This window comes from Hesperophylax consimilis, chromosome 13 (assembly GCF_061612785.1).
Source record: "Hesperophylax consimilis isolate HC1 chromosome 13, BYU_Hcon_1.0, whole genome shotgun sequence".
NCBI lineage: Eukaryota > Metazoa > Arthropoda > Insecta > Trichoptera > Limnephilidae > Hesperophylax > Hesperophylax consimilis.
Genome location: NC_142848.1, coordinates 17,415,200 through 17,442,044, shown reverse-complemented (window position 1 = coordinate 17,442,044; position 26,845 = coordinate 17,415,200). Strand labels below are relative to the sequence as shown.

Here is a 26,845-nt window from a genome sequence, read left to right as displayed (position 1 = left end):
GAATCTTAAAGTTTTCTATCATTAGGTACTCCAAGAAATCCTGTACTCATTTGTTGATATCTGTGCACCTACTTCTATTTAGAATCTTAAAGTTCTCTTTCATCAGGTACTCCAAGAAATCCTGTACTCATTTGTAGATATCTGTGCTCCCACTTCTATTTAGAATCTAAAGGTTCTCTGTCATGAGGTACTCCAAGAAATCCTGTACTCATTTGTAGATATCTGTGCTCCCACTTCTATTTAGAATCTAAAGGTTCTCTGTCATGAGGTACTCCAAGAAATCCTGTACTCATTTGTTGATATCTGTGCTCCTACTTCTAGTCAGAATCTTAAAGTTTTCTATCATTAGGTACTCCAAGAAATCCTGTACTCATTTGTTGATATCTGTGCTCCTACTTCTAGTCAGAATCTTAAAGTTTTCTATCATTAGGTACTCCAAGAAATCCTGTACTCATTTGTTGATATCTGTGCTCCTACTTCTAGTCAGAATCTTAAAGTTTTCTATCATTAGGTACTCCAAGAAATCCTGTACTCATTTGTTGATATCTGTGCTCCTACTTCTAGTCAGAATCTTAAAGTTTTCTATCATTAGGTACTCCAAGAAATCCTGTACTCATTTGTAGATATCTGTGCTCCCACTTCTATTTAGAATCTAAAGGTTCTCTGTCATGAGGTACTCCAAGAAATCCTGTACTCATTTGTTGATATCTGTGCTCCTACTTCTAGTCAGAATCTTAAAGTTTTCTATCATTAGGTACTCCAAGAAATCCTGTACTCATTTGTTGATATCTGTGCTCCTACTTCTAGTCAGAATCTTAAAGTTTTCTATCATTAGGTACTCCAAGAAATCCTGTACTCATTTGTTGATATCTGTGCTCCTACTTCTAGTCAGAATCTTAAAGTTTTCTATCATTAGGTACTCCAAGAAATCCTGTACTCATTTGTTGATATCTGTGCTCCTACTTCTAGTCAGAATCTTAAAGTTTTCTATCATTAGGTACTCCAAGAAATCCTGTACTCATTTGTTGATATCTGTGCACCTACTTCTATTTAGAATCTTAAAGTTCTCTTTCATCAGGTACTCCAAGAAATCCTGTACTCATTTGTAGATATCTGTGCTCCCACTTCTATTTAGAATCTAAAGGTTCTCTGTCATGAGGTACTCCAAGAAATCCTGTACTCATTTGTAGATATCTGTGCTCCCACTTCTATTTAGAATCTAAAGGTTCTCTGTCATGAGGTACTCCAAGAAATCCTGTACTCATTTGTTGATATCTGTGCTCCTACTTCTAGTCAGAATCTTAAAGTTTTCTATCATTAGGTACTCCAAGAAATCCTGTACTCATTTGTTGATATCTGTGCTCCTACTTCTAGTCAGAATCTTAAAGTTTTCTATCATTAGGTACTCCAAGAAATCCTGTACTCATTTGTTGATATCTGTGCTCCTATTTCCATTCAGAATCTTAAAGTTCTCTATCATTAGGTACTCCAAGAAATCCTGTACTCATTTGTTGATATCTGTAATTTGAAACATAACCTAAATGAGATTGTGGTATGTATATAGTTTATTATTTGTCCGTGCGGTTTTGTTCAATTGAGAGACGACAGATGATAACTGGGGATGTAGGGAGGTGTTATTGCGAGTGATGTTTACATATTGAAGATTTTCATATATGCATAATAACAGTAAATTATACTATTCCGATTTAGTTAATATTTTATGTGACAAATAATAAATTAAGAATTAATTAAACATTGATAAATATAACATTTCACATGAATTAAGACAATTGGGGAATGTGAGAAATTAGGAGGTTAAAGTGTAGAATGTATGTGTATTGTGATTGAAATGTATTGCAGAGTAAGTATCCATAGAGTTTTTTGTGTTTTGAAAGTATGGAGTTGAGTTTCGGTTTTTAGGATATCAGGGAGAAGGTTGAAGGTTTTGGGATCTAGGAAGGTGAATTATCTTTGTGCTGATGTAGTATGAATTTTTGGTACATTTTCGTGTTGTTTGGTTATATTTCTGGTGGTATGATTGTGTTATAAGAGTGTTTTTTTATTGTATTTGTACAAGAAATGTGTTAGCATAAATTTAAAATGGATTTGACGTATATTGAAGACATACTCGATAAAGAGTCAAATTGAGGAATATCTTGTCAGTCCTTTTTGATAACACATATTTGATCATTAATAGTTTGAGCACAGCCACCCCAAATGATGATGCCGTATCCTAACATGGATTGGTAGATATCATAGTATACTGATTTCAGTGTTGTAGAAGCAAGGACTAAGAGTTCGAAACACATAAGATAGCTTGCGAATGCGGGGAGTTAGGCTGACTATGTGCTGATCCCAACGTAGATGTTGATCAATCAAGACCCCCAGATATTTTATATTGGCGACTTGTGCCAAGTTTGAGCAATTACAGGAAGAATCAGGTCTTGGACTGGAGTGATTAATAATTTTTTTATTGTAAGTAGGTTGGGTAGCAAAGGACAGACTGAAGGTTAATAATTTAGTTTTTCCAACATTGCGAGTAAGGAGATTATCATTTAACCAATTTTTTACAGGGCCTATGTCATTTTGAGCTACGTCGAATGTTACTTTCCAATTTTTATGTCGAGCTATTAGCACAGTGTAAATCAAAGAAAAATTCGGAGAACTTCATATTTCGAAAACACTTTCGTTTTGTTTGGTGAATTTGTAACAAAACTGTACCTTCACTTTTATCTCTTTCATATATTAAAAAAAAATTATAATTTTAAAGTTAAAGCGATTGTTACGATAGCAGCGCGAAATATGAATTATTCCTTTTGGCTATTTTTAGGATTTTATTGATGGATTCCAGTATAAATATTTAAGGCACACTGAAAAGAATCATTATTTCTCTTTCTAACATCAAAAAAATTAAGTTTTCCCGCATGATAGAAAAAAAGATAAAAATACTTTTATTAAATATGGACGGTCATATAAGACCCTCAAACACTGGAGGGGTTAAAAGAAAATCTTCACTATTAAAACAAATGAAATTGTTGAGACAATTAAAATAATTAAACCATTGAAAGATTAAAACAACCAAGGTAATTTAATTAGAGGAATTAAATCAAATGAATAAGTCACGTGAATTAGAAGAATCAAAGGAATTGTACTTTTTACAGTAAGAAGTAGCGATATTGAGATCTTTAAATCGTGGATTAAATTTAATAAGTAAATAAATTGGATTGAATCAATTAAGATAATCATATTAGTTGAGACAGTACAGATAACTAAGATAGATAGATTAAGATATTTAAAGGAATTACCATAATTGTGAGAATTAAATAATTTGAATGAATAAAAATAATTAAGAGAATTGAAAGAATTAAAAGAGTTAAAATAGTTTCAATTGAAAGAATTACGGTTATAATCGGATGAATCGTCTCAGTCCAGAGAATCAGAAGATTTGAAAGTAGTAAGAGAATTTTAAGAATTATATGAAATAAGAGATTAAGAAAATTTTGGAATTAAAATAATTTACATTTGTATTGGTATTTAGACATATTGAAATGGATTCCAGGAGTTAAGGGAATCAAATCAATTGAACTAGTTAGAGTAGTTAAAAGAATAATGTTAAAAATTTGTAGAGTCATTAAAACAATAAGTAGTTACTTTTATTTGCCATAATTAAGTATTTTTTGTATGGCAAAAAATAACTCCTTCATATCATATTGACATATTATTAACACTCATGTTATTTACACAGCATTATTCTGAATTAACATAATTGGAAAAGTGTTTGTTCAGAGATTATTTACATTAAAACATCAAGCAGTTAGTCCTGCAGGCCGAGAGATAGAACAGTCTATGTTGTCGGTGACGGAGATAACTATCGGGAACAGAAAAATGAATGCTCTCCATGATGACCGAGTTTTCAAACCATCCATGAATCAGTCTGAAGAAATGTGTAGCAATGCGCACATTCCTCCTGACTCGTAGATGATTAATTCCGAGCATACTCAAAAGAAAGTCGGTAGAATGAGATACGGGTAGTAGCCATACTCCCTCATGTCGAGAAATTTCAAGAATTTCTCCATGAGAAAATACTTTACCTGGTGTGGACTCCAAATTACCAACTCACTTTCAAGTCTACTCTTTACTGATAATTAAATAAAATTATGAGAACCCGGGTATCTTTATAATTCCTTGTAGTGCGTGGAACAAAGCTCAGCATTCTCGGTGAAGTGCTACAAGCCGTCTCAATATGATCATGAAATGTCAGCCTACTATCAAACATGATTCCAAGATCCTTCATGGTTGAGACACGTTTTAAACTTCTGGCGTCCATTGTATACCGGTAATACAATACCAGGTATGACTCGCCCTAGTGAAACAAGGGTGAGTCATAACTACTATTTACAAAAATAAACATTAAACTCAATCCGATTCATTTTACTCCAGTCAACAATTCTATCAATATCTGACTGGAGTTGATTGCAGTCTTCTAATGTTAATATTTCTAAGAAGAGGCATCAGCAAAGAGAAGAAACCCAGAGTGCAGAATTACTTCTGAAATGTTATTAATAAATTTGGAAAGTGATGAAAGGAGTGGGCCTAAATTACTCTCTTGTGGTACCCCAGATTCTACAAAAAATGTATAGATTGGAATAGTCCGTGAGACACAAACTGCTTCCTGTCTGTGAGATAGCTAGCAAAAAAAGGTGAGCAGTCTTATGGAGAATTTTATTATAGCCAGTTTATTGAGTAAGACGTTGTGATCAACAGTATCGATGGCCTTTGAAAAGTCATTGTGTGAACAATTTACTTGATGGCCGTTGTCTAATGATACGTAATCCGTAAACACCGATAGGTTGGTTTCTGTCGATCGACCTTTTCTAAATCCATTCTTTTCAGAAATTAAGAACGGTTCTACTTGTGGTAGTGTGAATTAATGAAGAATCGATTCGAACAGTTAAAAACAAACATAAAAATGGTGTACCGCCTCAATTATAGTTCAAAAATTATAAAGTTCTTGCCAATCATATTGTAAAACTGGTCAACATCACCCTGCCTTAAATTCCATCCATGTAAAGCATGCTTGTCATTTTTAGGAATTTTTGTAGCCTTAATAACCTCTATTGTTCAATAAATTGTTAAATATTTCAAATTCAATTGTAAATGTTTACGTTCGCGTAAAGAGATTGGGCAAGTATTTTGGTTGGTTTCAAACCCCCGACTTAAAACAAATATTTTGGTTGGTTACAAACCCCCGAATTAAAACAATTATTTTGGTTGGTTTCAAACCTCCGACTTAAAACAAGTATTTTGGTTGGTTTCAAACCTCCGACTTAAAACAAGTATTTTGGTTGGTTTCAAACCTCCGACTTAAAACAAGTATTTTGGTTGGTTTCAAACCCCCGACTTAAAACAAGTATTTTGGTTGGTTTCAAACCTCCGACTTAAAACAAGTATTTTGGTTGGTTTCAAACCTCCGACTTAAAACAAGTATTTTGGTTGGTTTCAAACCTCCGACTTAAAACAAGTATTTTGGTTGGTTTCAAACCCCCGACTTAAAACAAAATTTTCGAAAGAATAATTATTTGATTAAATCCCAATTACGAAATTATTTACTTCATGCTTACTCGTTACTTCTCGTAATAAAATAATGTTATAAAAAACTAAATACAAGTGAGATCAGAATCCACAAATATAGATAGTGGTGACTTTTCACAGTAGGCTGGCAATACATTCTGATTCGTAAAATTTGTACAAAGATTTACATAGTAATGTTTACCTGTGATAATAATATTGATTCTTAAAGTGATCTTTGATTGTATTGCCTATTATGAGTACATACTTTGATTTTATGTGCGGTAACATTAGAGGAATCTACTGTAATTTGCGTGACAACTGTTACAAATCTCTGCTTGAATAATTAATTACCTAAAGATATTTGAAAGAAATAATTCATTTGGTCGGTGGATTTATTTAAATTTTCATTGGGAAAAAACTATTCAAAGAAATCTCTTTTAAAAATAATTACTAAAACAATTTATAGATTGTGGGCTTTTATGCCAATTCGTGGCAGCAGGACGCGTCCTAACGCTTCCTCCAACCGCTTTGTGTTTTTTTTAATATTTTCAAGGGAAATGAGGCAACATCCCTTTGAAATTATTTTTAAAATCAATCCATCAACATTTGAACTTAAATAAAAATAAACTTAATAATTATTAGAACTTTATAATATGTGATTTGAGTGCAGTGTTTTAAAGTGAATATTCTGAAATTTGCTCAAAAATATTGGTTTTTCGAAACGAACGGCGACCGGTAAATGCACTCCAGATGTTTCAACAAAATTCTCGGAAACTGGGCAAGCTTGGACACTGGCAAGTTTTTTACTAAGCCCAGGGTAATAATTTATTACCCAACCGTCGCTTTATTACGGACAGAATGCACCACTTCAACAATTACCAGGAACAGGATTACATGGAGATAAATGATGGACTTGCCAAACGTCACAGCGGTGCTGCCAGGGTCTCTTATCTATGTGAGGTGTCAGCGCTTTACATACCTGGACGCTGTTGTTGGACGCGGTGGACTCTCTTACTGCAGCAGCTGGTCCAGTTCCATCACCACTTAGGATTCTTGCTGCAGAGTCTCCATCTTCTATCTTCGTAGAACGTCACAGCGGTGCTGCCAAGGTCTGGTATCTGTGAGAGGATAGTGTGTCAGCGCTTTATTAGCAGCAGACACATACCTGGACGGATGACGAACCTCGTGCTGGCACTGTTGGTGGACGCGGTGGACTCTTTCGCTGCAGCAGCTGGACCAGTTTCTTCACCACCTGGGATTCTTGCTGCAGAGTCTCCATCTTCTATCTTCGTGTCACCTGTTCCTTTACTTCATTTTACTTAACTTAACTTCACTCTATTTTTGTAATATTTATATTTTCTGTAATACCTGCATCAACTGTAAAGCGCCCCTGAGGTGATATCTCACAAAAGCGGCGCTATACAAATTATCCAATAATAAATAAATAAATAAATAAATGACAGCACAAGTATGATACAGTCACTTCGGCTAAGTTTGGATGCAAAGGGAAATTATCTTTAATGAAAGGTTTCTTGATCCCGAGATGTGAGCTTATTGGAGGAATGTCTAGATCAGAGGTTCCCAAACTTTTTTGCCCCGTAGACCACTTGCCAAATTTTTTTTTCCGTAGACCCCCTGCCTGCCAAATATTGAATTTTCCTAAAACTATCAACGTACCATGTGATAATCATTTATTTTTTTAGTAAGAATATTCCCTTCCCTTGCCTGCCCAACAACCGGGTGGCGGTATAGTTGCACTGTTTTTACATTGAGCAGACAGGGGCACCCTTGTGAGGTATTACACCAAATGAAAATGAAGCAGAATAAGCAACAGGAATTTCTTTCTGTAGCTAGCCCTACAGAACTGCCCCTTAAGTTCTTTTTCAGTGCTTATTCTGGTCAGTTCTTCTTGTCACATGATATCCAATTCTTCAACGTTGCATTTCCATAGTCAAAATGTCCCCAAACTTAGTTTTTAAGTCTTTGTGAAGTGCATTTAAATGTTGAACGTCATTATTACCCTGGACGTTTTTCAAAAACAAGTTGGGGAACTAGGAAAATTCGCGGCTTCCAATGTGCAATGTTTTGCTTGAATATATTAATTCTGACGAGAAAAGGAATGTAGACTCTATTTATATACCTCAATTAACAACTTTACGAAATATAAAAATACAAATATCAAATAAGTAATTTCGCAGTCTATTATATTTGTGTTAGGTATATTGTGTCATTTACGGAACTCTTAAATGTTGACTTGAGGTAAATGGGGGTCCGGTCGTATGAACCCCCATTTGAATCTCGTGGACCCCCAAATTTTTTTCTCGCTGACATAGACCCCCAGCAAGCCGATATAGACCTCTGGGGGTCGATATAGACCACTTTGGGAACCTCTGGTCTAGATTATAGAACTACATAGGAGTAGCACTGGAATGAATTTTTTAAAGGAAATGGTTGAGGTCACAAATATCTGAATATAATGTTTACTCTGCCGCTGAGCAGTTAAGATCCTCGACCATAAATCCAGAGGTTGTTGGTTCAAATCCCGTCGTGAACATTTAAATTTTACTTAATAAATTAATAGGTGTTATTTCGCATTTGATTAATGTAAAATAAGATATTTCGTATTAAGATGTATATTTGCTACGGTGACCGGATAACTCATCAAAATGACAATTCAACACACCTATATAAAGTGTTATAAAGTTATGAAAAGTGATGAAACAAAAACTAGGTTACATATGTAACTATTTAACCTAGTTTTTGTTTCATCACTTTTAATGACTTTATATCTACTATTAAAGGTGTGTTGAATTGTCATTTTGAGGAGTTATCATGGAACCATTTGCTACACATTGCAGAGTGGAAGATACTCTCAGTACTGTCCTGGTGAAAGATCGCTTTAAAAAATAGCTTTAGCCGTGTTTGGTGACCAGATATAAATAGCCAGATACATCCCAGCATTCCTCTTCTGACGGTTTTCCCTTCCTGACTCCCTTCAGCCTCCCACATACCCCAATTGTGGATACCGTAGTCCCACTGGCTATTGAGGGTTTGGACTCCAGTTTGGAATTCACATTTAAAAATATCCTGTAATTTTTCTAGAATTCATTTTGATCACTGCAATAAGAATAATACAAAATACAGAAAATAAAAACAAAATTGGAACAGCTCGAGTCAGTTTGTAATTAATTTGGCTCCCCAAAAATAACTCTGTTTCCCGTAAATAAACAAATGGAAAATAGTTCTGTGATATTTTGATGATGTTTTCCTCCAAAGTTATTTCTGTATTGAGTAAAAGTGATGAACATGTAATTTGGTGTAATCTACATGGCTTCACATCATCTGAACCATTTTTAGTGAATAAGAAGTTAATGTAAGGCCAGATAAGATAATGTTATTTTATCTGAGTTATATTAATATTTTATTAGCACTGTAAAACAATCTATTGGTTGTTATATCGTGACTGACTAACATTAATTACATTTACTCCTAAATGAGTATCCAAAAAAAACATTTTGTCTTATTCATTTTTTAATAATTCTAATTTATGTAATATTTGGGTTTCAAACAATTCATTAAAGAAGTTGTTCACTTATTTGAAAATATATTATTATTTGTAACTAGCGGACCCCTCAATGCTTCGCTATGGCTAGTGTCTTTCTCGGGCGTCTCCGACTTGTTCCACCATTCACTACCACACCATACACCACAATGTTATTGTTAAAAAACTACATTACATGGACTTTAATTTGACTTCTTATCTGATTCCGGTGCAGAGATATTGCGTTAAGTATTCCTCGGATGTCCCCGACTTTTCCTACCATTCACACCACTCTCTAAACACTCCTGGCACTAATAAGAATAAACTTTGAAATTTTCAGCGATATCGGTAAAGAACAGAGATTTAAGATTTTGAACAAACGAACATTTACATTTTTATTTATATAGATGAAAGATGGACGAGAAGAAAGCAACTAAATTGCACCTTATTAAAAAATAATAATATTTGGATGATTTGTATAGCGCCGTTTTCCTGCAAAATCACCTAAGGGGCGCTGTACAAATGTATAATACATTTCTACAATGATCTATGTTATTACTAACTATATATGGAGATAATATTATATAGTACCATACTTACCTGGTAGGTCACTTAAGATTAACACTTAATTAACATTAACCAATTGTTTATTAGCGAAATTTAGATTCAGGATTTAGGACATAATTGGAAAATTGGATATAATTGGAGTTTCTCTCAGGAATGATATTTAATTTAATATATACAACTTAAAAAGGTAAGTTTAGACCTGAATTCTGTTGGACTTGTTATGGATCTTAGTTCCGGAGGGAGTTTATTCCAAGTCTTCGGCCCAGATGCTCTGAAAGCGCAATTACCAAACTTAATATTTGGCTTGCGCTTAGGTTCCATCAGTCTGCCTACTGTTGCTGAACTAAGAGTTGACTGCCTCAGACCAGTGTTTTCCGGGACGCATAGTTCAGAGATGTAGGGTGGGGCCATTTCATTGATGGATTTAAACACCATCCAGCACAATTTGTACTGAATTTTTTCAGGGCACTTGAGCCAGTGAATGTTACGAAGGTGTTATGAAATGTGCGAATATTTAGAAACCCCGGTTATGAGCCGTGCTGCTGCATAAAACACTGATTGAATTTGTCCATTTGATATTTTGGGAGGCTGTGTATTAATGCCGTTGCAGTAATCGTATCTGTGAATACTGCACCCAGTTCCAACTGCTCCCAAAGGTCCGGAGCCGGTAGAATTATTACATTAATAAAAAAATTCTTCATAACCTGACTTCACGGACATATTTTTTCCCAAGTTCACTTTGAAAGCTCACAACTTCGTTATTTTTGGAGATATTGAAAAATTTATTTTTCTGTCTTATTAACACGTTGAACGCCATGTAGGTCAGCGGTGACCTCATAATGAAAATCGTCATTTTTCTCCCATAGCGCCATGTCGGTCATCGGTGACCGCAGTTAATTTTCTTGATTTTCATGGAAAATTTTGGTAAAAAAAAACAAGGAATACGTTTTGATGGTCGCCGATGCCATCTGAGTATTTTTTTTAAAAAATTTAAAATGGTAATTTTTCTTCATTTCTACAATGGCGTTCAACGTGTTAACTATTTAAATTATATATAATTTATAATCATTATACCTATCAAAAAAAGTTTTATTTTTAAACTATAACAACTCTAGCGATGGGTGTTTAGTTTTAGATTGGTCATTAGATTTAATTAATATCATTTCTCAAAATATTAACATGGAAACATATGAACTACTTACTGCGGTTTAAAACCAATGACTTCACCTAGATTTCACAGTTTATCAGTTTATAGACGATTAATTAGTAACTCCCGAGGGATCCCTCTAGAAACGTTTGAGATTTTAGTAATACGTTTATCAGAAATAATCAAAATAAATTCCACGGAAAGATCGATTTTCTAGGCCTGCTAGGATAAAGTTGACCGTAGGTCCGTCCATTGCTCCGAGCCGCTTACCAAATATTATTTTTCACTTATGTCGTTAAGAATTCCACTTTATTTTAGAGATTTGATTGGGCAAATTCAACCGCAGGTATGTCTGATACACCAGGGCCGCGCCTCGCATATGTTTGTGCACAGCTGTTTCACTTATGTCGTTAAGATTTTGGCTTTATTTTAGGTTGTCTCGTCTTCAAACAGAATTGGTGTCTCTTAATAATCACACTGTACTAAACAAGCATTTAAGAGAATTTGGTCTTTATTGAGTAATGAATACCACATTTATTCAAATGTGTGAAACCCAGCTGGAATGTTATTGTGGGAATGTATCATTATATTATGTTTTATACATACTACTTATTAACAACTCGGTGCTGTTTTTCAAAATTGAAGTAATTTTATCATATAAATGTTACCCTTAACCTTATTCTGATTGATCGTGGTTTGTAATACATTTATAAATGTTGGTTGATGAGAATATGTAAGATTTACCTGTGACATAAATTAACACACTTCAATGAGTGATCAAGCACTTGCCTGCAATTGCAAACACTTACATTTGGTAAATAATAATAATTGTTTTTAAAAAATGTGCCTAATTTTATTTTATTTTTAATTATTCCTGGGTCAATCAATCGTTTTACACAACTCCGATCGATCATGACCCACTGGCAAAGTGATTGGATACTTTTAAACATTTAAAAAATGTCATTGATGTTGTGTTGACGTAGTTTATAGATGTATAAATTGTGTAGATCAGGTATCTAGAGTCTCGTCCTCGTGAAATAGAGATGGTTAATTCGAAATAGGCTCCAGGCTGGAACTGCAATGACAGCCTATTTCAGGTATCTACTATCTTTATTTCCCTGTCGCGAGAATGAGATTCGAGGTGCCCGATCTGTAAAATTATATATCCATGGTCACTCGCCACGCCTATCACGGGTGTTGACCGAGCTGAAAGCTCATCGATCAAATTATTGAATCTCTTTTGAAAAAGTGATTCTACTGATCATTGGTGGTTTGTGATAGGGTTGAAATGATCACAAATTAAATCAAAATGATCACATTTAAAATCAAAACGATCACATTTAAAATCAAAACGATCACAATTGACCCAGGACTACGAGTGAAGGTTTTCTGTTAAATTCTATACCTAATTACTCTGTCGAGGTATTGGTCATTCTGGTAACGAGTTTTTATTTATTTAGTGCAATCAATCTCATATATAATGCTAACGGTAATAATGCATTATGATACTATTTTCTACCATAAAGACGGTAGATGGAGAAACTATTCCAAATTATTATCCTTTAATCAATAAACTGACAATACATAAAAGGCACAGGAACTTCACAATAGTTATGACGTTTACCCCAATTTATGACAATTAATTGCTGTAGGTTCAAATATCTATTTATTGTGGGACTTAGAAAAAGTATGATTCTGAAGTATTTCCTTTTAAGGTGATGCACTACGTCGTGTAATATTTTAAATTGAGCCGCTATCAATAACAACCTTTACGTAGGTGGCGATAAGGTTTAAATTCCCGCTTAACACCATCCGCCTGTTTTGATTTATGCAAGAAAAAAACATGGCCAAAAAGTGCCTTTTATTTTATTTTGTGGATGTTCAGGCATAAATATTTAATTTTTTTTCGATCATTTTATAAATAACTTAATTTGACACTTTATACAATAAAATTATAACCGAAAATGGGTTCGTAAGTAGGAGATTTTGAACTTTAAAGCGGTTTTCATAGGCCTTGTACATTATTTTTTTCTGGTCTTATAAAAAGACTTATGTAAAAAATACTCGATCATTTCAAAGGCCAAGATGTATTCTACTCCCAGTATTTAATTAAAGCATCTGAAACATTTCTAGGCGACCAAATTTTCAAACCAAAAACACATGGTTTTGCATTACTACGTATGGCCTCGCCTTAACAAGTATCCTTAGGGTTTTCCCAAAACAATGTATTTTAAAAATCTCATGGACACATCAGCACAGGCTGTGTGGTGTTTGCGAAACTCTATATGTTATAAATCATTTACCAGTACCTCCACGTCATCATACTTACACATTGTCAATCGGTAATTTTTGTTGTTGTCTTATAATATTCTTTGACGTAATGATATAATCAATGCACAGTAATACTAACACCTCAGCACAAGTTCTCCTCATGAGGTGTTAACGAAAAACTATAATATAATTAAAACATTTTCATTAGACATCCTTACTTTAATATAATATTATACACAATCTATGTGCACATATGTAGGAAATGATTATATTATGATTGAAACAATTCAACTGTTAAATAAATAGAAAAAAAGTTAGTCAAGTATCACAAAAACCTATATTTTGGAAATCAATTATTCAACCTTCTGATGCAATTAAGTGTGTGTAACCATCGTATTTCTCTCCGTTTTATTTCCGGATTGTATTTTTTTTATTTGTTTTTCAATCTGTCTTCATTTGGAATACACACAAGCCACATGTTAAGTGAATGCAGCTTCAGTCATTGGCTTTTTGCTTTTTGTTTCTGGCCATTGTGAGAATTGGCACAGTCTGTCTGAGCTAACGTATTCCAAAGTCTTAGAATTATTATTATTATGTAAATTGAAGGATTTGTCACAGTCGACCATTAAAAACAGTAAACTAGCCCATTTACTGCTATTCCACAATAGGTACAGTCACAAGGTACTACTTCTACTAACTTTTGTGCTAAGATAAGGTGCACTTTACGAGTTTTCATTTAATTAGAATAGCACTGTTGTACTTTACATTATTTTTTATTCTCTTTCTATATTTTATTTGCTTTTTTTATTTTTCCTATTTATGTTACTCTAACCCAGTGATAGATAAACCATAAACTATGCATCCTGTGAACATTTTTAATTGGATTGTTAACACTAATGCACTTCCCAATGCTAATTTTATAAATATGTAACCATGTCAATACTCTGCAAATGTTTCAAAACAATAAATAAAAGCATAATAAGAACAAAACTAATAATAATGTTTGGATTATTTGTACAGCGCCGTTTTCGTGAGAAAATCACCTCAAGGGCGCTTAACAACTTAATGTATGCATTTAATTTATTCCTATCACTTGATATATAAAGATACCAATTTGTACACATGGCCAAAAGCATCGTAAAAATAATAATATTTTCTATGATTTATATAGCGCCGTTTTCGTGAAAAATCACCTCAAGGATCTAGGTACATAATATTGCAACAAAATAATTTATCCCAATTCCCTATGCTGACGCACGCGTACGTGATTTGAAAAGACCTGTGTGTCCGTCACGTATGTGTGTGATCGACCGGCACTTGGGATTAAATTTATTTTTATTTGATTATAGAGATGAATTTAGTCATCACTTTATTTTTATAAACACAAGTTACATGTTTTGTAAATAATGTTCGCTTCGTCAGGAGGAAATGCACACTTACTTCTTAGTAAGTGTACATTTACATTCATGGAGATATGAAACAAAAAAAAGATTCACTTTGCCGGTATACAGTGTCGTCACGGATATGTGTAAATCGTACTTAAGATGAAATATTGTGGATTCCACAAATAACAGTGGAGATAAAATAAACAATGTCAGTCTATTTTGAATGAGCTATCTTTTAAAATTCTGTTATGATTACAACTATTTTTATGGCGGGAATATTATGTTAGTATTTGAATTTTGCGCAGAATGTTTACTTCCTTGGGGCTTTTCATGTTTTAATAGCGTTTCACTTTACTTCATGTAAATTACCAATTCCTAAAATAAGTTTAAATGCTTCCCATAAACTTGTTACCTAACATTGAAAGCTCTAGGTGAAACATTTTTCTGCTTCCGATTGATTTACCTAAAGTTAAGACAACATCTTCATTCCTGAAAAGCATTTTAAATTGTGACCTACTAATATATTTAATGTTTAGTGAACAAAACTTATTGAGTAAAACACCAAATTGTAAAATTTAATTATTAAAGATAATATTAATAAATCTCAAACAAAAGATGTGAAAGAGAAAAATCAGAAAAAGATTCTGTCAGAGTTTAGCCCCGAGGCTGAGGTCGGGTTAGTGCTGAGAAGCGACTGAATATTTTCTGATTTTTCTTTTTCACATTTTTCATTTAAGAGTTTTCATTTCATTTATTCTTTCATGTTTGAATACTTACAAAAAAAATATTTTTGTTAATTCAAATGTGGTGTACATTATAATTGTTATCTCAAATGAAATCATTGAACCTTTGGTTGTATTTTGAGATAAACAACCGCAATTACCATTTACGTAATTGTAGAAATTATGTATAGTCCGTTATACTCAATCTAACTAAGCCCTACAGGCGGCTTTTTGATAGTAGAGTTTTGCCCCTTTGTATGTACAACAGCAATTATCGGAATGCTTGCAAAAATTTACTTGTTGCATATATACCTAATCTGTTTTTATTTTATATTGTCAATGAATAATCTTGTATTGTTTTTGTTATTTTGTAGTAGAGTTTTGCTAAAGACAAAAAATTTCCAAACATTGCATTGCCAGTATTTAGTTGAGTAGTTTGTGGTAACTAAAACGTCTAGTAGAATTTGCAAGAACTGGTACTGTGTGGACAGAGCGCTTAGTAGTAAGTAATTAGCACCAGTTTAGTTGACTGGTATAAAATTTATTCTATTTTTACGGGCAAGCAGCCCCTCCACCGCCGGCGTGCATAGTTGTATTGTATCGTGGTGGGGGCTATTGTCCGCGCATGGACGCGCACTTGTACGCACATCCTTGTTGTAGGTAGTAGATAGAGGAGTCAACTTACTAAATTCACTTTTGGAAAGCACTGGCAGAGTTACCACTAACTAGTTGCCACTCGACTAAATACTAGCACTGTGTGGACAAGCCATTAGCCTCTCTCAAGTACAGAAATATTATTTCAACAGTTTGTTTTTTGTAATTAATTTAGTCTTCCCTGTATATTTTTCGTTTTGCATACTCTTTCCTCAGGTTGTCATTCGACAGAATCTTTTGTATATTTAATTAGTTGTTCATCATGCGGTTTCCTAAAGTTAACATTAATGGAAATAAACCAGAATGAGGTTGGACCAAGCTCTTTAAATGCTCTGTTCCCAAACATGGCAACATTCATGAGAGGGTCTGACCGAAACTAGTCTATTTGACCCATCAGACTTGGCCGACCTTACGTTGGTTACCCCTTAGGAAGATTGTCTCTTTTGCAGAGATTTGGTAATGATCTGACTATGATGGTGGGAGCCCGTTCAGTGCCTTATACACCATAAGACACTGAAAACACTTTTAAACTGAACCCTTATCTCACACCTACCTTTAACTTTACTGTGTAACGTGTGTCTTTATTTGTACAGAGCCGCCGGTGGCGCGCTTCAACTCCCGCCGCAAGTCCGTGTTTGCAGAGACGTATGACCCCGAGGAGGACTCAGACTCGGGAGAGGTGCCGCCCGCGGTGCACCCCAAGTCGGACGGGCAGCGGGCCCGCCTGCAGGACGCCGTGAGGTCCATCCTGCTGTTCCGCGCGCTGGACCCGCAGCAAATGCGCGAGGTACTGGATGCCATGTTTGAGAAGCGCGTCCAGCCTGATGACTATATCATCCGTCAGGGTGACGACGGGGACAACTTCTACGTCATTGAGAGGTCAGTTCTGTAGTTGTCACTTCATCTTGCTGCAAATGGGCTAGTTGCCTTAATAATGGGACGTGGACACGGTCAAGCGGCTTGATCGCAAGCACGTAGTTTATTGTCTATGGCACTTTGTGTCAAGCATTTTGACCGTGTACCGAAGCTGGCTTGCAAGCATTGCGCAATTCTACGTGCTTGCGGCGAGGCTTGATGCGAATTTATATTTTTGTGGGAATAGACAAACGACAATAGACAAATAAATATCACGTATCATAAACAATGATATAAATTGAATAAAATTGTTGTAAAATAGGTACTTAGTTATTGTTTTTGTGTTCAATTTGTAGAAATTCATCTAATTTAAAAATTTTGGAAGTATTTTAGTATTTTTTAATAATTATGACAGCGGTTTTCAAGGTCATTAATAATCAAACTGTAGAATAAATAATTTTCTGAATTTTCAATGGAGAAAACATATTTTTTGTATGAATACCGCACAAGATATTCATACAAAAAATAGCTGTAGCTTGTAATACACTTTGCAAATGCTCATGGGTAAAGCGGTACCTTAACTTGTACCATTCTTGACACCAAATTCGTTTCTTTTTATTATTTTATTCCAACATAAAGCTAACGTAAGAGCCAAGAACGCTTTGTCTTTGACAGATTCCATTTTGCCGCGAGTCACGAAATGACAGGAAGGCATAGAAGTACATATACATAGACCACCACGAAATCACAGGAAGGCGTGGCCATGCTTGACGGAGAGGCTTGATGCGGGCTGTCAAGCCGCTAAGCATAGACAATAATAGACAACAATAGACAACAATAGACAAAAAAACTACGTGCTTGCGATCAAGCCGCTTGACCGTGTCCACGTCCCTTAAGGCACAAGTGTGCTTCTATAAACTGTGGGTGATTTCCTCTCTTACAGACACTTGAAATCTATAGATGTGTTAGGTATTATTATTATCAGCACCTTGGAAAGTCTGCACCCGGAGCGAACTGCCCAATTGCACCTGCACAGGGCCAGCTCTAATACTCTGATGACTTATGTAGTGTCGTTTTTGTGAAATATCACCTCAAGGGCGTTAAGCTGATAATGTTGCTAATCTGAAGGTGTGTGACAATGATTTTGTCATTATGAAGGTTTGTGACAACAATGTTGACAATCTGATGGTCAATAATGTTGACAATTTGAAGACGTTAGGCATACTACCTTCTTGCTGTGAAGTGAACGAATAGATAACATATTGAGTATTTCCACAGCGGGCAGTTTAATGTGCTGGTGCGCGGGCCGGACGGGGAGGACCGCTCGGTGCACACGTACGACGGCGCTGGCAGCTTCGGCGAGCTGGCACTCATGTACAACATGCCCCGCGCGGCCACCGTGCGCGCCCAATCTACGGGCGCGCTGTGGGCCATGGACCGCCAGACCTTCCGCCGTATCCTGCTCAAGTCTGCCTTCCGCAAGCGCAAGATGTACGAGCAGCTGTTGGACCAGGTGCCCATGCTGAAGGCGCTGCAGCCGTACGAGAGGGCCAACCTGGCCGACGCTCTGGTGCCACGCCAGCTGCAAGACCAGGAGAAGATCATCCGGCAAGGCGACACGGCCGACGGAATGTACTTCGTTGAAGAGGGTACCGTCCGCATCACACTCACCAGGGATGACGGACAGGAAGTGGAGATCAACCGCATCGGTCAGTACATTTAAGTTACTCTTTTTACAGTCAGCCGGGACTCTCAATACTTTCAGCTTCACAAATCCCACAATTATACTATCCTGTGATTTTCCACATTTTTTTATGTATACCTAAAGACAATTCATTAAGGAAAATAACAATGAAGTTTTTGTTTACCTTCATAACTGATTTATTTCCTTTTTATTATTTATAAATGATTATTATTATCGATCTTTAGATCTCAGAATTATGAAATAGTAGTTAGCCAGTTTCTATTGCTTGACCGATGAATTCTAAAAACAAATCACTGGATTTAAATATTGATACATTGTAACTTTTTATGCAGTGTTCACTCGAAAAAGTGCATATTTTTCAAGATAATAGGTTCACTGTTGTATGTTGTATTTCAGGAAAAGGTGGGTACTTTGGAGAGCTGGCTCTGGTCACCCATCGTCCTCGCGCTGCCTCTGCCTATTCTGAAGGGGCTACTAAAGTTGCATGTGAGTACCCAACTACTACTTCTTCATACCCCTCATATCTAAGGGGTTGATTGTCAAATTACGAAAAAAAAAAAAAAACTGCAAAAAGTAACGCTGTGTGGGAAAAGAAGAAAGGAATGAATTTGGATGAGCACCTGGACAGGTTTTCCAAAAATGCACTAAATCCTGTCTTAAGTCCTTTGCTTAAGTAAAATTTCTAAGTTACTTTGTCATTTATGTGTCCAAACAGAAAAAAAGAGACGAGTAAACATTAGCTTTTTAGTTATGTAACTTTTAACATTTTGTCCTTGCCATGTTTTTCTAAATATTGTAACATATCGACCGGTCAGTGGTTGAGTGGGCATAGCGCTTGGGTCTCACCCGAGCGTCGCGTGTTCGATTCCTCGGCTGGCTAAGTCCTCCATCACAACACAAGCAACATTTTCGGCTTTCTGTGGTGGTAGTAGGAGATTTTCAAACATTGTTGGGTTATTTGTAACCCGGGAATGTTTGTCTTTCTTTTAAAAAAAAAAAAAAAAAAAAAAATATCATTGATTGAGCCCTTATACGGAAAAATAGAGTTATGTGAAAAAGTGAGTTCTGAGATGTGTGCCATTGAACAATTCATTTGACTGTAGTGAGGCGTATACATATACATTGAGTCAAATAAATTTACAAGTAATAAGGTATTTCAATTAACCCGTCATATCCCGGGACCGCATATGTGAGTGCGGCACATTATCTACGAATTAAAAAAAAAAAAAAAAAATTATGTGCTATTTTGACCCTTATGTATAAGGAATTTGTATGAAGAACAAGGTCACAATCGCTTGGGCTATTCTCGTTCTTTACGCAGCAAATACCGGAATGACTTCTAGCTTTTCAGATTTTTTACAAAGAATTTTTCTGTGGAATGCCAACGAAATATTTGCCGCGTTTTTAGTGTCAAAGCGTCTTCTTTCATTATTTTTGATATAAATTGATTGTGGAAACAATAGATTTGAGGTATCATCAAAAAGATAGTTTTATCTACATTATTTTGATGTAATTTTTATAATATTTCACCCAAGAAAAGTGATGAAAATTAACTTCGTAAGAAATGTCAAAATTTTTACGTCATAATGAATAATTATATTTTTAGCATTATTTATTTACAGGTTTCTTGTACAAAATAATATTATTAGTAACAACAGTTGTATAAACTACCGAAATCTGGAAGAATTGTTATCATATACTTATACAATGCGACACAAAAAAAATTTAAGTGGACACTTGACGTTTGATTTTGGAATTTGAGCCTTTGGAAATTGAGCTTAGAATTTCCTGGGACACCACAGGTTAATAGACAACACGTTTTATGTATTTTAATCTATTTATTCATAAGTTTCGACTACAAATAATGCCATTTTTAAACACATCACTTTTGTTTTCATGAATAAATGTATGCTAATCTTGGAAGTAGAAATTAAAGAAATTCGCGCGGGACCTTTTTTTTCGCGAAGCATAAATACCCGCCATAAATGTGTTAAGGATTTCATAAAATTTTAAAATTCCAGACATAATAACAACACACCCATCACCACAGACCTATACTGTCATCTGTGGTTGAGATTTTAAAACGATTTTTGCTGTAAATACATGGCGTGTGATTTGAATGGATCTGCACAAAAACAGCTTTATTTTGATAGCACTGTTTTTCCGCGTATGGGCTCAATTATCCTCTGTTTCGATTGCAAATGTCTAAAATTATCTTTAATTATTTTGAATCGTCTAATTTTTAGCTAGTAACTAACATCAAATTCTTTTCAAAACTCTTTTTGAACATATTTCCTTCTACCTTTCTCACTAAATCATTTATACAATCGTCCAATGTTATAATAATGGCGCTTATTCCAGTCTTGGATGTGGAAACATTTGAGCGCCTGCTGGGCCCGTGCATGCAGATCATGAAGCGCAACATCGACGATTACGAGGACCAGCTGGTGAAGATATTTGGCTCCAAGACCAATGTGGAGGACATCCGATGAAGTGGTTCCCTCAGCTCTGCATTCACCCCTCCCCCCTCCCCCTAACCCCTGCCCCGCCGACAATATTTAAGAAGTTCATCTACGTTTACGCTTCCCTCCGGTGTACATTAATCTCCGATTGGTCTCCGAAGACATTTTAGCCGGTACGTTTACTTGTGTATATTGTTGTACATGATTCAAAAGCAATCCAAAAATAGTTGTGACTTCCGGCCCAAATGAAAATGGCTAAATTTGTATTGTTATTTGTAATTTAAATGTTGTCTTACAGAACCTTTATTGGTGATCTTTTTCGCTTCAGATTTCATCTTACCAACTTGATTAGCGTCCACGTGCGTATGTAAACTATCCACTTTACTTTACAGTAACTGACCAAAGAGTTTTTGTTTGCTCTTTATGCAGACACCCTTCTACCCCCGCAGGGTGCGGTATCACTATCAGTGCGCACATATTTATTCTAATTTAAAGTTTTGTTATTAATGAAATCGTATTTATTTGTTTTATTTTCAATAACGAAATACGTGGATCGTATTTCCATATTTTCCCTCAATAAAGCTGATGAATAAATGATTGCTGTTGATCAATTTGACTGTTATTATTTTGCAGTCTAAGTACACTACTGACTTAAACTAAGAATGAAGGCTATGTAAATTTTTCTACGTACTAATAAAACTAACCTACTTTTCACTAAGAACAAATATAACAATTTTTATACTGGTCTTACTTGAGATGAAGTTTAAAACTACTTAATTAAAATACATAAAATGTTGTGTTGATTATGAATATACTTTATTAGTTTATTTGTATAAAAAAATATTTTAATTTATAATAATGGGTTCTTGTATATCAATGTATCTCTCTTCAATTTTTCAGATTCTACTTAAATACATACAAGCAACATTAAAAATTATTATTTTTAATAAGGGTTACCCTGTTGATTTGAATTGAAGGGAGTTTATAACACAAGTATCCAATATTACATCATTATAAAAATAAGTGATTGTTCACAAATAATATGCAGTCATACAATAATGCTTTCATTTTAATAAGGTGTGCGGTTATTAACATATCTGTACATTTATCATAATACCTTAATGCATATGTACATGGTTTATTTCCCAACATCAACTTCATAAGTTAGATGTTTCTTGTCATTAATTTATGAGCCCTGAAAATTCTGTATGTTTGTAGCGGGTAATCTATTTTACACGCCTTTAGAATTGTAGAATCTCACATAGTTCTGAAATATTATCAATTAGTTACTCTATCTGCTGTCAAATGCCATATCCAATATAATTTTAGCATTGGTGTAGACACAATCAAAAGATGTTACACAACAAATACTGTATTTACTGTGAATTATTTAAAATGTTATAAATTATGAAGGCATTGTGCATCAATACAGAGTGCATCAGATTCGCCTGTTGCTTGTAAGAAACATTGAACATTGTTGTAACATCAATTACGTAATTACTAGACAAACACTTGACTTCAGATTTGTCCAATTGGTAGAAAGTGAATGATGTCATAATAGTCTTGTCTACATATTAACTAGACTAAGGGTAATAATATGTTTACTCTTATGTCCATGCAAGTAGGTCATTTAGTATTTATTTCTTTGATCAACCATATTAAAATTTGAATAAATGATGGTGTTTGAAGCACAAACCTGATTAGGTCTATCCGAATGATATACATGTTTGGGTTTGTTATTATTATTTTTTTTGACTTGGGTCTATATCTAATTCTTAATTTCTTTCTGATTGCTGAATTAATGTCTTAATAGCAAAGTATTTAGCTATACGAATATGCCAGTCGGTATTGCTCTATGAATTAATTGTGTAGTTTGTTTGCCATAATACACTGGTGGAAGATATCCCGTTGTTAGAACCTGAAACCACTTATTGATATTGTTTATGTGTTATCCCGCTTTGGATTTTTAAATATTTAACTATGAATCATTGTTTATTAGTACGCAATATCATGAATGTTCATTATTCCGTGTTTTTTTTATTTATATTATTTTTTTTATGAATCTCGAGTCTAGTCATTGTTTTCTTTCGCTCATTGTTAATATCTCTTCATGAATCTTTTCATTTTCTGATTTTATCTCATTTAGGTTATATTATGATTAGTGACAAAGCCTTGAATTTAATACAAGTTAAAAAGGTTTAATCAATGAAAAACACAATATTAACAGGACTCAATGAAACATGAAATAGAAAAAGACACAGAAAAAATAAAAAGGTAACGGTCGCAACCGGGACTTGAACCAAGATTCTCTAGTCTTACCAGGACCAACTTGGTAAACTTACTTGGACCACAATGGTCCTGGAAGACCAAAGGATCCTTGAGTTTCATTGAGAGTTGTTAACGTATTGTCTTTTTCGAGTATTAAAGATAACAATGAGGTTTAGAAGCTTCAATAAGTTATTCCTAATAAATTGAATATGTAAAAAGTATGCCGCTTGAAAATTAATTGTGTAAAAAAAGGCTTTATCACTCTTCTAATCTCATCATCTTATTCGGCCAAACGAATCTAAAAAGTTTTCAAACAAAATAGCTTTATTGTCTGTGTTCAAAAATGTACCAAAAATGGAAAACGCAACATCTTCTTTTAAGGTAAATAAAGCAGTAGTTGTGTTTGAAACTGTTTTGCAACGGCCAAAAATGTTTTTCCTTGTTTTGTTGGAATATTTGGATGTATATATTTTTAATTTGTTATTAATATGTAATTAGTTACACACCTTTCTTTCGCCACAACGTAATGGGTATCAATAGTTATATTAAAATAAATAATAATTTGCATAGTTTTACTAAATGATTAACAATTGATCATAAAGCACAGAATGTCTCAACAATATAATATTATGTATATATTTATATCTCTTGAATTGTTATTGTCTATTGTTTTATTGTGTAGAATCATATTGTAGTTCATCTGTCCACTGGTTATTTTCACTAATCTTGTGATATGAAGCTAATGTATTCATTCGCTTCGTATGGAATCTTGTACTATTTTAGTTTTGGACCAATTTTATATTGAAATTATTTTTTGTATGTTGGACTTTACTCCTTTATCACAATTGAAAGAATAAAGTAGGTTTTCCTACTCCTTAGGCCGTGTGTGATCCCTAGTCTCCGAGGTAAATGGTGTGCCAGTATCGACTCCCAGTAAGTAGTTGGTTAATGGAACGGGAGAGTGGGTTCAGAGCACAAGCAAGTTCTCTAAGAAGTCCCGAGGATTCTGACAGGGTAGAGAGAGAGAGAGAGCGAGCGCGCGTGAGAGAGATAGTGTTATATTAAATGGCAACATTTTACTTTGTAAAACAATGTAAAGAATCATTTCCCCCTTACTTCGTCTAATTCCACAATCTATATAATGATATACGAGAAAGAAGTAAAATTGTGCGTGAAGTAAATGTTTTCTTATTAAATTAAGGTATAGATATAAATAATATAAGAAATACAGAGATAGTATTGCCTGTGGCAGTGTTGAAGTGGCCATTATCCCATTATCATATACCTGCACGTGGAGGTCGTAATCATTTATCTTCAACTCACTTGTGTCCATTTCCAGTACAAACAAACTCTTCTCCTTTCCTTGTGTTCATTCCTTAATTCAAGATATCAGTATTTTATTTATTATAGTGGTGTTATGTTTTGTCTTTTTGAGTAAAGTAAGTGAAGTGAAAAGGAAATATTAGGACAGAGTTGCTCCAAGCCAAGTTAACTCCAGTGCGGGCACTGGTCGTATTGGACCTTTATTAGTGTTTAATGAGTTCTACACCTGCAAGCAAGTGGTGCCATAAGCAAGATGCTATTCATTCTTATATACGTGAGGTGCTGCTCTCACTGACATTACAAACATTTAGTTTCTATTCTATTCTATTAGCAGGCTAATACAATAATGTATTTATAACCATTTAATAAATATCCAAATTATTTATATAAAATAATAGTTTTGTTGGCGAGCGGTGTCTACCTGAATTGGTTGCTTGCAATGTTGATTATTGTACAATATGACTGTGACTGGTACAGTGTGCTGTGCATGTACATAGATGTCGCAAACTGTGGGCAAACTCCTTCTGCAATACTCTCAAGGCAATACTTAAAGAATTCTTCCGTAGGTTTATTGGTTCCAAACGAATGTGTATTACATCTTCATGTTGTGTTGTGTTACCAATGCTGAAGCCTAATATATAGTTTCCCTTCGTAGTCTACTTCATATTTGTTGCCATATCAAATCATAAATGTGATAGCTTATAAGGAAATGAATATTTGAGTTTCCTCCATTGGGTACAGTGCTAGAGCCAGTGCCGGTGTAATTGTTGCTGTTACAGCCCAACCTCGTATTCGATGTGACTAATTATAAAGAATGCATATCGAGGTAGTACGTATTGTGGTAATGGTGTGTATGTTGGTAACATTGGTTTTGCATTGAAGTGAATGGCTCACAGAACTACTATATCTCGTGTACTTGAGTGTTTTGCACAGTTTATTTATATTTAGTATGCAGTTGCAGACATTGATTCCCTAAGCTGCTTCCCCACGTAATGAGCTTACACCTCCAACTATTTATAACAAAATAATATATTATGTATTGTGAAATTATAAATAAAATTATGTTTGTTTGTAGATTTATTCACTCGTTTTTTATTTCAATTGATTCCCTTACTGGAAACCCTCCGGATAACCCAGGGTAACTGAAGAAACCGGTTCTTTCAGTGACAGCAAAGTAAACCGGTACAGGTATATCGACCATCTCTAACATGGGGTTTTTACCTTGTAAGGACAAGGAGCCCACTATCCCGTGGGTCAATAAAGGTAAGGAATCGACATAAACCGTAAAACTCTGCACAGAATATCTCACAATAGCTAGCGCTCTGAACCTTGGCGAACTTTAATTTTCTGCATGTTATCTTCATGCGAATTCATATTATCTTCACTCGGTTTATGTTGTTTCTTTACCCACACCATTGTGTTGATTTTGGCCAGATTGCTACCAAGCACAAACATTATAATCATGTGATAAATTTGAGTATGTTCAGACTGGTTGGTGGTCGATGGTTAAAAGCATAGGTTCCACCCAGCGTTGCGGGTTCAATCCTCTGCTGCCGTCCTTCATTATTGCACAATCAACCATTTCCACTTATAATGATGGTAGTAGGTTTTCAAATAATGTAGCTGTCAGGTTTATTCCTAACCTAACCTGGGAACATTTGTCTTATTTAACGCAACAATTCTCACACAGTCACTTATAATAAATCAAGTAATTACATTAGCAAAAGTATTTATTTTTCTATTTATAAAGGTGTTTTAATGACACTGCTAACTGAAACACACGCCCTGCAATTGCCTGCAATATTCCAGCTTATTGGTAGATTAGAATTAGACACACTTGTGAGTGAGCGGTCCAGATATACTTTTGTCGAGCACGCTTTCGGCACATTCGTAAAGTATGTTAAATATGTTTGTAGTAAAAAGGTCAGAAGATTGCATGAAATGACATCCAATTCTGGTAAAATATTCATTTTGCGTTTTTATAAATGTTCAAATATTACTCGGTGCAAGGCTATTATGTTATTATTATTATGAATCAAATTCATAGAGCGAGCTAGGTACCTACTCAGATTTCTGTCTCCCACCTTGCACGTGCAGTCAGCTTTCCAACAACAGTAGAGCGTAATTCTAAAAAAATTTCATACAAAACGGTTTTTTAATTTGAAATTTATTTTTGTCCGCGCACGAAAATTTGTTCATGTAATTCGAAAAAATTAGATTTTTGCGAAAATAAATCATAAAATTTCGTAAATCTGAATCTAAAAGACAGCCGTGGCGGTAAAATGCCGAAAAATGTATTTTTACGTGGTTATACATCGTCCTAATTAGTATTATTATTTTGTAATTCTGAATCGATTTACACTGGGGTCTTTTA

At 34.6% G+C, this 26,845-nt stretch overlaps 1 protein-coding gene across 1 annotated transcript in view; it reads left to right on the top strand.

The window, feature by feature from the left end:
• The window catches only part of Pka-R2 (cAMP-dependent protein kinase type II regulatory subunit), a 33,269-nt gene extending 7,726 nt beyond the window's left edge, over positions 1-25,543 (top strand). Inside the window, exons 2-5 of the mRNA XM_089638830.1 lie at positions 16,452-16,737; positions 17,992-18,422; positions 18,815-18,904; positions 20,780-25,543. Of these exons, the coding sequence (XP_089494956.1) occupies positions 16,452-16,737; positions 17,992-18,422; positions 18,815-18,904; positions 20,780-20,910 (938 nt within the window). The 3' untranslated portion in view covers positions 20,911-25,543. The remainder of the gene's footprint in view (positions 1-16,451; positions 16,738-17,991; positions 18,423-18,814; positions 18,905-20,779) is intronic.
• Positions 25,544-26,845: the final 1,302 nt, after the last annotated feature.